The sequence below is a fragment of the Ctenopharyngodon idella genome, chromosome 10 (genome assembly GCF_019924925.1).
Source record: "Ctenopharyngodon idella isolate HZGC_01 chromosome 10, HZGC01, whole genome shotgun sequence".
NCBI classification, from domain to species: Eukaryota; Metazoa; Chordata; class Actinopteri; order Cypriniformes; family Xenocyprididae; genus Ctenopharyngodon; species Ctenopharyngodon idella.
In genome coordinates this window covers 36,191,072-36,204,570 of record NC_067229.1, presented here as the reverse complement: position 1 = coordinate 36,204,570, position 13,499 = coordinate 36,191,072, and the positions used below count along the sequence as shown (strand labels likewise).

Below are 13,499 nucleotides of genomic sequence, written 5' to 3'. Positions count from 1 at the left end.
CACCATTTGTATCACTCTGTTTGCGGCGACTGTCATGGCGGTCGAGCAAATCCACCATATTTTTTACAAATACTACTGTTGTTGTGTCACGTAATGTAGTTTTAAGAGTTTTTTAGAATGTAGTTATTTAGACCTCAAATATGTGACTCATATATATAAACACCTATTTCACAATTTGTTTAGACGCTTTCGGAGATGTGAGCTCCAGGCCATCAGCAGCCATTCAGTGCTCATGTACCCACCGAAAACAGCTTAATCTCGGCCAGTCTTCTGGGAATTTACCTCTGGCTCTTATGTAGATAGTGGTCAAACATGATTATATAATTAATTTGCGGTATATCAAGTGGGAAATCTTTGGTCTTATTAATCTATTACTTGTTCCAGTGCAAATCAATTTAATTAAGTTTCATAACTTTGCATTTAGGCTATATTTAACTTAAATCCTGTGCTAGAGCACTGCTTTTGTACGTTTGACTGAATTGTTTGCTTGTGTTTATTTACTACTGTCTTTTATAATGGTTATTGTTGTTCATTTGAATATTATTGTTCAATAAATATTATTTTATATAAATAATATGCCATATTTGGTATTGAGAAAGGGTCTATTAGTGATCGTGATATGGACTTCAGTTAAAGTTACATTATTAGTCTATTAGATGGTGGCAAAACTGTCAGTAGTCATGGGAAATCCCCTTAACTTTTAAAAGGACAAAAATATTGCTTTCCTCAGCGGACATTCAAACTGATATTTATAATCGATATAATATTATGTACATCGACCTGAAGAATGAATGCTATATCAGATGCAGGTAATGCACTCGTTTAGTCGATCTCTCTCATAATACCATAATACTCTACTCTACATAATACAGTAAGCTTCAATGAAGTGACTCAACGTTCCTTCGTTACTAGTCCTAAAGTGACGTTTTAGAATTAGTTACGAAGGCTTGGTCACAACTGTTAAACTGTCAACTTTGAAACTGTGAGATTTGAATCCGTGGCGGAAGGAAGTAGTTCTGCAAAAAAGACATTTTTTAAAGACACTCCATTGTTGTTTCTTATTTATTTACTCACTTGTGCCATCAAACTGTTGTATAAACACAATATCACACTCATAGCCGTGCAATATGGCTGTATATTAGCACACTGTGATTACCTACGGCATTTGGCATTATTTGTTGTGGTGGGCTACTTTAAGTCATGAATGAACTCCTAACCTCATCAGAATAGCCCAGCCACATTCAGGTAGCTTAAGATAGTGTCTGGCATGTACATAATGAAATATTACAAAAATGCATAGTATAAAACAGAACAGCTCTCTGACCTCAGTCACACTTCTCTAGCCACAGGGCATATGAGCACAAGGCCATGCTGTGAAGCGTGCAGCAGATCTACAGATGTTTTTCTCTTTCCCTTTTCTCCAGGCTCCCTCTCTATCCTTAAACCTCTGGATCGTGAGGAGCAGGAAAATTACAATCTCACAATTGTCGCTGAGGATCATGGGATACCCCAACATTCCACCACTCAAGTTCTATCTATCCAGGTTATTGACGTAAATGATGAAGCACCATGGTTTGAACACAGCAAGTTTGAAGCCCAAATCAAAGAGAACCAGCCAGCAGGAACAAGCATACTGCAGGTCTCTGCTTCAGACCGGGATCATGGTAAATGATTTTTGATTAAATTCTGCAATAATCCATGTGTTAAATGTTCCTTTACTACTGAAAAGAATCAGCTACACTTTAGGGTATTTCAACCTTTCTGATATTCATGACCTGTGTCTGAAAACTTTGCCATCTGGTTAAAGCAGTTATGTTGAGTTGCAGTGAGGGCAGTGTTTTGTTTTTTTTTACGCTTCCTGTGGAGGGTATGTGGGACTCATTCTCAGCCTCCTGGGTTTAGTGAGAGAGTATGAAAGAGAGATTGTAAAGACATTTTTCAGGAAGCATTAATTGAGTAAGCAGGTGCTCGTGCCAAAGCTGGCTAACTTTGCACGCAATCTGGCACCCGTATGTCTTTAGTCCAGTGTGGACCACGACTCTGTGGCTGAATCAGCAAAAGGAACTACTAATGAAACCAGTGTTAAATCCAAGATGAAAAGATTTGAACCTGAATATTTTGACATTTGACATTGCACTTCTGTTTTAATTCAAATCAGGTTGTTCACAACTTCTTGTACACTTTCTAACTTAGAATGAAAGGAAAGAGGCTTTGGTTGATTGTTACCAGTCACAGGCTGTGTCTGGAACAGCATTCTTATATACTACTCATACAAATAATTGATTTGACTGCCAAAAGATATTTAAATATTGTAAAAATTCCAAGAATATTTAAATATTGTAATAAAAATAAATAATTTTAAGGTACACTATTTAACTTTTTTTGTCCAAAATGAACAAAATTTAAATAATGAGTAAATACATCATCAATCCTTCTTCAATCCATCATCAAAATGCAGAACAGAGGAGAGCCTGCTGGCGAAAAGAGAACACGAAAGAACTCGTAATAAATCAAGAATCAACATTGGCTTGGCTTAAGATGGTGAAAACTGAGGGATTTAAAATCTTGTAAAAGCAATGCGGAGATGGCATTTTTTTTTTATTACTCAACAGGTGAGTAAGGTATTTTATTGAACAGATAAATTGCCATATGTAGCTCTCTAACAGAGTTCATTGTAAAGCATTATCTATTGTGAAGGGTCATTTCATTATGGTTGTTGTAGTCCTGTGCTGGAATTTATTATCAAGGAAGTACCGTGTTTATTAATAATTATAGCTACAGTAAGCAGTAGGAAAACCATATTCATCTGCACAGTCACGCAGAATCAAAGAATACTTTGAAAGGTTTCACTTTCTACTTAATATAGTTGGCAGTTTGCAGTGTTTACTGTGCAGTATTGAGTAGGTAGTAAGGTAGTATTCGATTCTGGTCAGAATTACTGATTATATATTTTTGTTTTTGTTGCAGGCACTAATGGCTTAGTGACTTACGGTGGTGTGACTGGGGATGGATTCGCAATTAATCCAGAGACGGGTGTGATATCTGCCACTCAGGTTCTAGATAGGGAACTTCAGGACCACTACACTGTAACAGGTACATAAACACAGCCAAGATCTGCACATAATATGGCTGAAACATTGTTATTTTAGTATTATTTATATACTATTATTGTGTTCATTAATATTTTTGAATTAGCTTTTTTATATTTTGATTTTAATTTTTATTATTTTGTTCTGTGCTTTTATATATATATTTTTTTTAATATTTCTATTTTTATTTCTATTTAGCTTTAATTTGTATTTGTATTTAATTAGTGTTTTAGTAATTTAGTACTTCAACTTTAAAAATTAGAAATGTTGCTTTGGCAAATAACTGAAATAGTATATATACAGTTTTGTAAATTAAAAAAGTTCATCTAATGTTTTTACTATTTTATTTTATTTTATTTTAAATTACAGAAACGTTTTCAATATAGTTTAGTTTTAGTTAACAATAACAACACTGGGCTGAAAACTATCATATTATATTATTATATGCTACTATAAAATATTATTTTAAATAATTATAATTTACAATATTATCAAAACTTATACTAAACTTAATAATCCTCTTTATATCTTTTGTATGTGATAGTGTATGCAAAAGATGGTGGCATACCCCCTAACTTTGCCAAGGCTAAAGTCCACATCACAGTGCTGGATGAGAATGATAATGCTCCTGCTTTCGGGCGGCAGCATTACAGTCTGGAGGTGCCTGAGAACCTAGAGCCCGTGGAGCTGTTCACCATCAAAGCCACAGACCTGGACACCGGAGAGAGTGGGCGACTGGAATATAAGATCACTGGTAAAACTTTTTTCACATTACGTGTGTGTTTCTTATAAAAAGAAGACCCACTCTGCTTGATTATTAACAAATGTTGTGTCTGTGTGTTGCTATTCTAGCTGGCGACCCAGATGGTGACTTTCGACTTGACGGCTCCTCTGGAGCTCTATCTACTTCAAGACCTCTTGACCGAGAGCGGAAGAACAGTTATTCCTTGCAAGTGATGGTTCAAGATCATGGCAGCCCCTCTCTGAGCAGCACCGCCACTGTGGAAATCTCAATCCTTGATGTAAACGACAACAGCCCCAAGTTTGGCAGCAGTAGCTACAACGTCGATGTCTCAGAAGATGCTGCTGTAGGTTTGGTGGTATTGGATGCGACAGCCACAGATGTGGATGAGGGTGAAAATGGGCAGATCTTATACTTCCTTAGCCAAGAAGCCAAAGGTGCATTCACAGTGCATCCAGACACAGGGCGGATCACTACCGCAGCACTTCTGGACAGAGAGAAAAGAGCTTCTTACACCTTCCAAGTGTACGCTGTTGACCTATCACCCGCCACACCCCGCAACACCACAGCCCAAGTAACCGTTACCATCCTGGACGTCAACGACAATGCACCATTCTTCATCCAGGACCCACTGATTATCAACGTGTCCAGTGGTAGTGTGTCCACGCATCAGGTGGTGGCCACCATGAGAGCAGAAGATAAGGACTTTGGAGCCAATGGGTCGGTGTTCTACCGCTTTGCTATGCCAGTCCGAGGATTTGCTATTAACTCGCTAACGGGGGAGATCCAGACGACAGAGAAGCTCCAAACCCTCACGCAAACCCAACGCACCCTCATAGTGGAGGCTATGGACCAGGGCAGCCCTCCTCAGTCTTCCCTAGGGGTGGTGGTCGTTTATGTGAAGGAGGAAAATTACAAGGGCATTCGATTCTCTCGCACCACTAGAGATGTTAGCTTACAGGAGAATGCAGCTAAAGGTACGCAGAGAATTTACAGCAAAAGATTCGGTGTGCTATTAGCCTGGAAGATTTTAATTGTTAAAAAAGCAAGAAATTGTTTCTTTCTGTCCATTTCATGGAAAAAGGGAATGAAAGAAATCGTAATGTAAAAAATAAATAATGAAAATGATTGAAGTCAACATCAACCCTAATTTACTTTCTTAATTAATGTTGCTGGTTGTATTGTGCACTATTCAGTGCATGTTATTCCTAAAAAAAAAAAAAAAATTGTAATATTTAATTAAAATGTAATCATTTTTTGCATTTCAGCTGATGTCATCAAGGCCATGCACAGTTATTACAGGGGAAAATAATGTTACATTTTTAGAAAATAATTACATTTTCAAAATATTTTTTAATTCCAGGATTAATGTAATATAGTTGATGGCAATAATACCAAATGATAGAGAAAAAAAAATTCTTACCATTGGGACACATAAAGATGCAACTTTTTCTTGATCCAGTCAATTCCAGATGGATAATACTATGTCTCACCATATTTTTTACTTAATTTTTTTATGTCCTGTTTTGCTTGGAAACAAAGCACATTACAGAAATAAAATGGGTTGAAAATTCCACTTCATGTTGACTTTAAATGCCAACAAGTATCAATTTTCATTCAAATACTTGTATAAAATCTATCTCTCTACAGATTATACAGTGCATTGCAAAACTATACAGACCTCAATTGCCACTCTTTTATTATAAATCCTACACTAAAAGTTAGTCTTTGTGGTATCGTTATTTCAAAGCACTGGCACGAGGCAGTTAAAAACTTTTGCAATGAACTGCATGATGAAAACTGCAGCATTGTATTTCAGCACTCACAGGCACAGTCAGTTTGTGAAGCATCGAAAGCCAATGCATCAATTTAAGTGAGTGTGGCAGAAGAGTATTGAGTTTTTTTGTGTGTATTTTTCCCCACAGGCACTGCGGTCGCCCAGGCTCAGGCTCAGCACCCTGATGGCACCCGTGACGGCATCACTTACAGCATCTTCAGTGGGAACAAATACCATTCTTTCAGCATCAGCTCCAGTACAGGTCAGTTAAAAACCCCATATGTGAAAATGGCTTGATTTTGAAAAGATGCATACATAAACTCATCATAAAGATGAAAAACAATATTTCTTATTCACAATGGCAATCAGTTTGACCTACTTCACTGCATTATTGGTGCTTTCATAGGTGAAATCTGGGTACAGAGCTCAAATGGCCTGGATTTTGAGGATACTCCAAGACTCCGTCTAGTGGTGAAGGCTGAAACTACATCTTCAAACTCCTTCATGGCAGTCAACCTGATTCTTCAGGATGTCAATGACAACCTACCCCGATTCCAGCTGCAGAACTATGTGGCTTATATGCATGAAGCACAGGGCTATGATTTTCCTATTATTCAGGCAAGGGGTCTCTTATTTTTTTATTTTTTTTTGTACTTCTAAATGGTAAAATATAATTGAAAACATATCGGAAAAAGTATTAAAACTTGAATATTCTACAAACAACTTTCTTTTACATCATACCTGTTTGCCAATCGTGGGTAGATAATTTAGCGGTCATGAAACGGTATTTTTTAATTACTTTATTAACCATTTTACATTAGAATTATTTACTTTTTTCCTCACATATTTTTGACTTGACATCAGCAAGCATCAGATTTAAACCATGTATGGCAAATGATCATTTTGGACCCTTTCTGTGTTGATCAACTTGTTTTTGTATGCATTAGGTTATGGCAGAGGACGTTGACCAGGGTCAGAATGGTCAGGTGACTTACTCCATTGAATCTTCGAGTCAAAGTGGCCTTTTCAAAATTGACCCTCTGACCGGCAGCATTACGACTGCGGCCATTATGGACAGAGAAATCTGGACACAGGCACAGTGAGTGTATATTATGTGTGCTGCGCTTGTTCGGCCAATGAAGTCACTGCTCTGCAGGTCTTTAATTTCCTTCTGTTCTGTGGAATGTAACTGTCCTCTCCAGCATTATTTAGTTTGTGTGTGTGATGTGTTCAAGCCCTCGTAGTTTTACCTCATGTGTTTTGTTTCTAAAATGTTCCCCGACCCGTATAAAGCTGTGTGCTTCTAATTTATTACATTTTTGGTCTGTTAGAGCTTTTGGATTGTTGTACAAATATTTTTTTTCCGAAAATAGAAGACATCTTTGTTCTCTGTCTTGATCTAAAAAAGAACCTGAACAGAAACATCTCTCACATGATATAAGTTAGGAAAAAATGTATCTAACCCTTTATTTTATCTAATTTGCATCAGGTTGGTGATAAAAGCCACTGATCGTGGTAGCCCCAAGCTAGTAGGCACTGCAACCATCACAGTGATTATTGTCGACCTCAACGACAACAGTCCTACCATCCCAGTGCCACGGGAAATTAGAGTGCCAGAGAGTAAGTGAACTAACTGGTGACCTTTGACCCTTTACCCTGAAAGACTAACTTACAAGCACCTAAAAAACAAGCACTTTTATTACTGTACATGTATCTGAATGTTGTGTCCCTGCTTCCCCCTTCCAGACTCTCTTATCGGCACTGAGATCACCCTGGTTACTGGAAATGATGTGGATTCTGGCCCAGTGCTTTCTTACTCTTTGCAGCTGGATGCTTCATCACAGGGAAAATTCGATATCCATCGTTACAATGGCCGTGTGTCTTTGACAGCACCACTGGACTTTGAAGAGCGGACATGGTACACATTGACCATTCGAGCTTCAGATTCAAAGCACCAGAGTGAAGCCAATTTAACTGTGCTGGTGGAGGACATAAATGATAATGCACCTACATTTACACAAGATCTATATCAGGTAATTTTTTCTTTCTACCATTTGAAGTATTTTAAAAGGAGTGACATAATTTGTATCTTGTTTTATTAGGATTGATGAAGGTTTATTGGTTTTGTTCTTCTGTTGTTAACTTTTGTGAAAAGTCAGTGTGAGGAAAAGGGTTTGACTCTCATGGATTTAGATCGAAAAATAACTTGGTTATCATAAATTTATCCCAGAATAAAAGTACATGCACTCATTCACACCAGTACAAAGTATGCTGTCATTTATGTTTGCATTTATTCGTTTAGCAGATGCTTTTATTCAAAATGACATCACTGTGGATACAGGAAGAAGCATGCCAAGTAACAGCTTTGTTGTTGCCTTTGGTTTCCAGGTAACACTTCCAGAACATTCTCCACCAGGCAGTCCTGTTATCACAGTAACAGCAACAGATCGAGATTCAGGAGAAAATGGAAAGGTCACCTATCGAGTGTTGTCTTCAACGAGGGACGGGTTTTACATTGATCCTAAAAATGGTATAAGCCCAATGTTTATACTAAACATGTTGTTTTGTCAGTGGCATTTACACATGTATATTCTGTTTTTATTAAGTGTAAATAGTGGTAGATAAATAATTTTAAATGGCAACAAATAGCATCTTGTTTATAATAAGTGCAATTAGTAGTAGATAATGTTGACATAAAGTGGTGGATGGAGTTAAAGAAAACAGACTCTACCAACAACAGTCAGCTACTTGCATATAGTTTAAAAAGCCACTGCCTATAGTTTTAACATATAGTTTATATTTAAAGCATTAGCATTGTAGTAAAAGCACTTCCCATGTCTTTCTAGGTACACTTTTCATCAGACAGAAAGCAGAATTTGACCCAGAGCAGCCCTCTGTGAGTGTAGTCATCGAAGCTCGTGATGGAGGATCTCCACCTCTATCATCTTCTGCCACAGTCCAAGTTCAACTGATGGACGTCAATGATAACGCCCCCATATTCCACCAGTTGGAGTACAAAGCCACAGTGTCTGAGGACCAGCTACCTGGAGCCACTATTCTGACCTTAGAGGCAGTAGATGGAGACCTTTCTCAGGAAAACTCTGGTTTTGATTTTGCAATCGCCAGTGGGAATGTTGGAAATGCTTTCCAGATTGAGAGTAGCGTTCGTTTTATAGAGGGCCATGGATTCCAGACCGTAGGAACCCTGATCCTGGCGGAGCGACTGGATTTTGAGGCGTTATCACGCTATAACCTCACCATTGCGGTCTCAGACCGTGGTGTTCCCCAACGCAGCTCCAGCGTACCAGCCATCATCACAGTCACTGATGTGAATGACAACCCTCCTGTCTTTGGCCGAGCTGAGTACATAGTGGCTTTGAGTGAAGGGGCAGCTGCTGGTACAGAAATCTTACGTGTGACCGCAACTGATCCAGATTCAGCTCCCTTCGCAGAGGTCCAATACAGCATCAGCTCTGGAGATGAGATGAAACTCTTCTCTGTGGATCAGTGGACTGGGGCACTGAAGCTTCAAAGGCCTTTAGACAGAGAGAGCCAAACTTCCCATGTGGTTATAGTACAAGCCTCAGATGGCCATGGTCATTTTGCCTTGGCTCCTATTAGCATAGAGGTAAAGGACATTAATGACAACAGACCTTACTTTCCCATTGCTACGTTAACGGCCAGTGTCCGTGAGAACCAGCCACCCAACTCTGCTGTGACTGTGTTACATGCAATCGATTATGACACAGGAGTTTATGGACAGCTTAAGTATTATTTGATGGACCACTCCGGTCTAGGAAAAGACCTCTTCTTGGTAGATCAGAACTCTGGAGAAGTTCGGACCAGGCAGATATTTGATTTTGAGAAGGTAAACTCATTTAACTTTATCGCTTTGGCTGTAGATGCAGGCAACAACTCGGCTACAGTCACAGTGCAGGTCTATGTCACAGGAGAGGATGAGTATGACCCAGTTTTCACATCTTCAGACTTGTCCTTTGAGGTACCAGAGGGAGCCAAGAAAGGTCAGAGCATTGGGCAAGTACAGGCCAAAGATGAGGATGGTGGGGTGGATGGGATTGTACTCTACTCCTTCCCTAATTCCTCTCCTTACTTCGAAGTGAATAAGACCACCGGTGTAATTTACCTAAAGATGGACAGCTCTGGCAGCTCAAGTGGTGGGAGTCGCTCGAAAAGGGAAACCCGCCTAATGACTATGGATGTTACCGCCCACAGCCCCCTTGACACCTCGAGAGTAGCTTCTGCTCAGCTAACCATTGATGTCACCAACACATCCTTTGGTCTCACAACAGACTTAAACATCCTCCTTGTGAGCATAATTGCTGCCTCTCTTGGAGTAATTGTCTTGTTAGTCATAATTGCTGTGGCTCTTTATCTAGTAAGATCAAAGCGAAAGAAGAAAGGACAAGACACTGGGAATAGTACTGTATCTTCAGGCACAGCTTTGCAAAAATTGGATGAGTCTAAACCCGCAGGGAGCGACAGGATCTATCATCAGGCGCTTCCTGGATATGCAGGTGATGAGGAAGGAACAGGTGGAGGCTCTTATACTCGAGGAGGATCCTTAGATCCTTCTCACTCCAGTGGACGGGGATCTGCCGAAGCGGCAGAGGATGACGAAATCAGGATGATCAATGAGTACCCAAGAGTTGCAAGCATCACCTCCTCAATGCAAGAACACATCTCTGCCAGGGGCCCTGATTCAGGTATCCAACAGGATGCGGACCAACTCTCTGATATTTCTTGTGAACCGGGGCCACTTGATGCAAGCCAGTGGTTCAAAAGTAAGAAACTGGGGAGCATCAGTGGGAGTCTCAGTGGTACCCTACTGTCTGGTCAACTCCCAGTCTATAGAGATGAAGGCGGGGGTTACCTTGGAGTAGGTCGTGGGTTGAATATTTCCCATCCAAAAGATTATGCTTTCCCTGAGGATGGCAAACCCTCAGTTGATGGCTCCCTCACAGCCATAGTGGCAAGTGACGAGGAATTGCGAGGCAGCTACAACTGGGACTACCTTCTCAACTGGTGTCCTCAGTTCCAACCCTTAGCCAGTGTCTTTACAGAGATTGCCAGGCTAAAAGATGAGAGCTTACCTCCCAACAACCCACGTAGACCCTTCCAACCCAAAGTCAAGACAGACCCCAAGCCAAGAATTGACCCTCCACCGCTCATTACCTCAGTGGCTCATCCAGGGGCCAAATCTGTCCCACCTAAACCCGCCATAGCACGGACGTTCCACCACTTAGCATCCTTAAGGCGTTCACCTATAAGCCACGAGGGCTCCATCTCCTCAGCAGCGATGTCTCCCAGTTTTTCCCCTTCACTGTCCCCACTTGCTGCACGATCCCCAGCCGTCTCCCCATTCGGTGTCACTCAAGGTCCCTCGGCCTCCATCATCAGCACCACAGAGCACTCTCTGGAGCACAGTGATGAGGCTGAGATGAGAATTTAATGCTACATTGCTCTCCATTTTGTGGAGGCCGTTTTATGTCTTTTGATAAGACATTACAGTAGTCACTCAAAGCAATGTTGCATACCTGAAAAGGCAGCATGAAGAATCAGTCGCTAAGCCATGATAGTGACGCAGGTGTCTGGTAACTGAAAGGGTAAAAACATTGTGTGGCGACGTTACCCTTCTTCAGAGCCACCGCAGTGTTGATGTGAAGTGAGTTGTGTGTTGCTTTGTTTTGTCTCGCTGGCTGGCCAGGGAGGCAAGACGTTGACTGCTCCTTTTGTTTGTTTCTTTTTATACTGATGACTCAAACAGCTTTGAAACTCCAGTGTTATGTTAAGTCCATCCAAAATAGCTGCTATTGTCATACTTTGTAGACCACAATGAGAACTCTGTAGAAACTCAAACTGATGTCACTATGTTTGTTTATTACTGGGATTTTTTTTTTCTTCTTCTTTTCTTTTGTATTTTTTTATAATGCTACTCAGTTTCATTTATATTTTTTTATGAAGGACTGGCCATTGCTTTGAGTGAAGGAGTTCTTACATTTTAGTGACATTCTTTGTATGTATATTTATATGTATGCTAGCCATAATAAATGTATTATCATTGTATAGTGTCTAGGATCACCATACTGTTGTGAAAATTGTGACACTTGTAATGTGAATGATTGGAAGATTGTTGTATTTTATTATTTATAAAGAGAAAGGCTGAAAGTGTTGAAACTTCCCATGTTGCATAGTGTTGTATTATAGGCCTTTTCAAGTTGTATTGTCCCTTTCCCTTTGAACTAGATTGTTAGCATCTTAGCTAATTTATTGTAAAAAAAAAAAAAAAAAGAAAGAAAAAAAGAAAAAAATCTCTGACCGGGGCCATACTTTTTTCGGCTCATCTGGAGACCTTTCAAGAAATTGGTGAAACCTCAAAGACTCTTCTGTATATAAATGGATTTCTTCCAAAACAGCAGCTCTCTCACACTGTTTCTATGCTGCTTTTTCTGACAATAAAAAAAAGTTTTGTATTGTCTACATAACTTACTGTTGGTTCATTAGTAAATTTAGAGTGAAAAAACTTTACCCCCATCATCTAGGATGCATTTACCTTTCAGGGGTAAATCACTAGAAAATGGACCTTCATTTGTAATACATAGTGGATGTTTTCTGTTTTGAGAAGAAGCTTCTGAATTTTTTTTTATCTAACAATCTCCTTTGTGGAAAGAGATTTAAGCATTTGAATGACCTGTTGAATGACCAGAGGGACTGTTTTGCTACCTGGTGCATGCCTGATACCGCCACTGCTTCAAGTGTAACTGGCCCCTGTTTAGCACAGATGCAAGGAAAAGAGGGGCCTGGCATTTTTGAAGTCTGTCTTACACAATTCATTTTAAAAGTTGACATTTAATTGTCTCAGTCTGGAAAACAACAGATTCCAAGACAGCTGCCTACATTCCAGCAGCAGTACAGTTTAAATCATCTGTGCATATTTAAATCAAATATTAAATTCCTACTGATTTCTTTTGTCAAACCTGAGTCTTCTCTCTTCCTTCCTCCAAGTTTAAATCAAAACATGGATGTGGAGTTACAGAGTAACTGAAGTGTAGCGAAAGGCCAATCATCTGGCTTTTAGAAAAAAGGAAACAGGAGGGGTCAGAGTCAAATTTGTCCTTCATTAAAAAGCAATTTGAAAGGATACAGCATGTTCCAAAAACCTAGACTAGAGCCGGGCCTCAGGCTGTGTATAGCTCAACACAGGGTGTGCCCGTTTTAAAATCAATTGCAGCCATGAAGAAACATTTCCTCAAATTAAATTTGTTCGTACACAAAGAATAAAAAATGCATATTAACATTTATGCACTGTATAATTGTACAGTATCATGTACAGTTAGGCACTGTATACAGGAAATCACTCATACGTACTCATGTCCTCATATCATTACATCAAACCCCTTCTGTTTTTAACAGAGTGCATGTACCTTTCCAGATGCAATACAGTATTTTCATGCACTGTCAAAAAAATAAATAATAAATTACCCTCGAAAGGTACACCTTTGTATCTTACTTACACCTAAAGGCTGCATATTAGTACTTTTCGAGGATACTGCCCCAGTAACAAGCTGCTATGTAGTATTTTTTATTTTTATTTTTTTTGACAGTGAATATGAAACTGAAGCACACCTTACATGCTCTCACATTCTGCCTTTGTTTCTATCGTATTGAGTTTTCTCATCCCCTGTTGTGAAGTTGGTTTTGGCTGAGATTCAGCTCTCTTCCATCTCTGTGCTATGCATGTCTAACTGATTTACACCATCCCAGATATCACAAAGAAATAACAGTCTCGCTCGCTTGCACAGTCAGTGTTTTATAAACACTGCAATGAGTTGTGTGAGCACTGTATAAACATGTTTTCTTTATCATTGATATT

The 13,499-nt window shown here is 39.4% G+C and overlaps 1 protein-coding gene across 1 annotated transcript in view; it reads left to right on the top strand.

The window, feature by feature from the left end:
- LOC127520785 (protocadherin-16-like) overlaps positions 1–12,602 on the top strand; it is a 104,212-nt gene extending 91,610 nt beyond the window's left edge. The window contains exons 11-21 of the mRNA XM_051909351.1: positions 1,425–1,664; positions 2,968–3,093; positions 3,634–3,843; positions 3,942–4,808; positions 5,757–5,870; positions 6,015–6,226; positions 6,556–6,707; positions 7,098–7,228; positions 7,355–7,641; positions 7,997–8,138; positions 8,455–12,602. Coding sequence (XP_051765311.1) covers positions 1,425–1,664; positions 2,968–3,093; positions 3,634–3,843; positions 3,942–4,808; positions 5,757–5,870; positions 6,015–6,226; positions 6,556–6,707; positions 7,098–7,228; positions 7,355–7,641; positions 7,997–8,138; positions 8,455–11,078 — 5,105 coding nt within the window. The 3' untranslated portion in view covers positions 11,079–12,602. The remainder of the gene's footprint in view (positions 1–1,424; positions 1,665–2,967; positions 3,094–3,633; positions 3,844–3,941; positions 4,809–5,756; positions 5,871–6,014; positions 6,227–6,555; positions 6,708–7,097; positions 7,229–7,354; positions 7,642–7,996; positions 8,139–8,454) is intronic.
- The last annotated feature ends 897 nt before the right edge of the window (positions 12,603–13,499 follow it).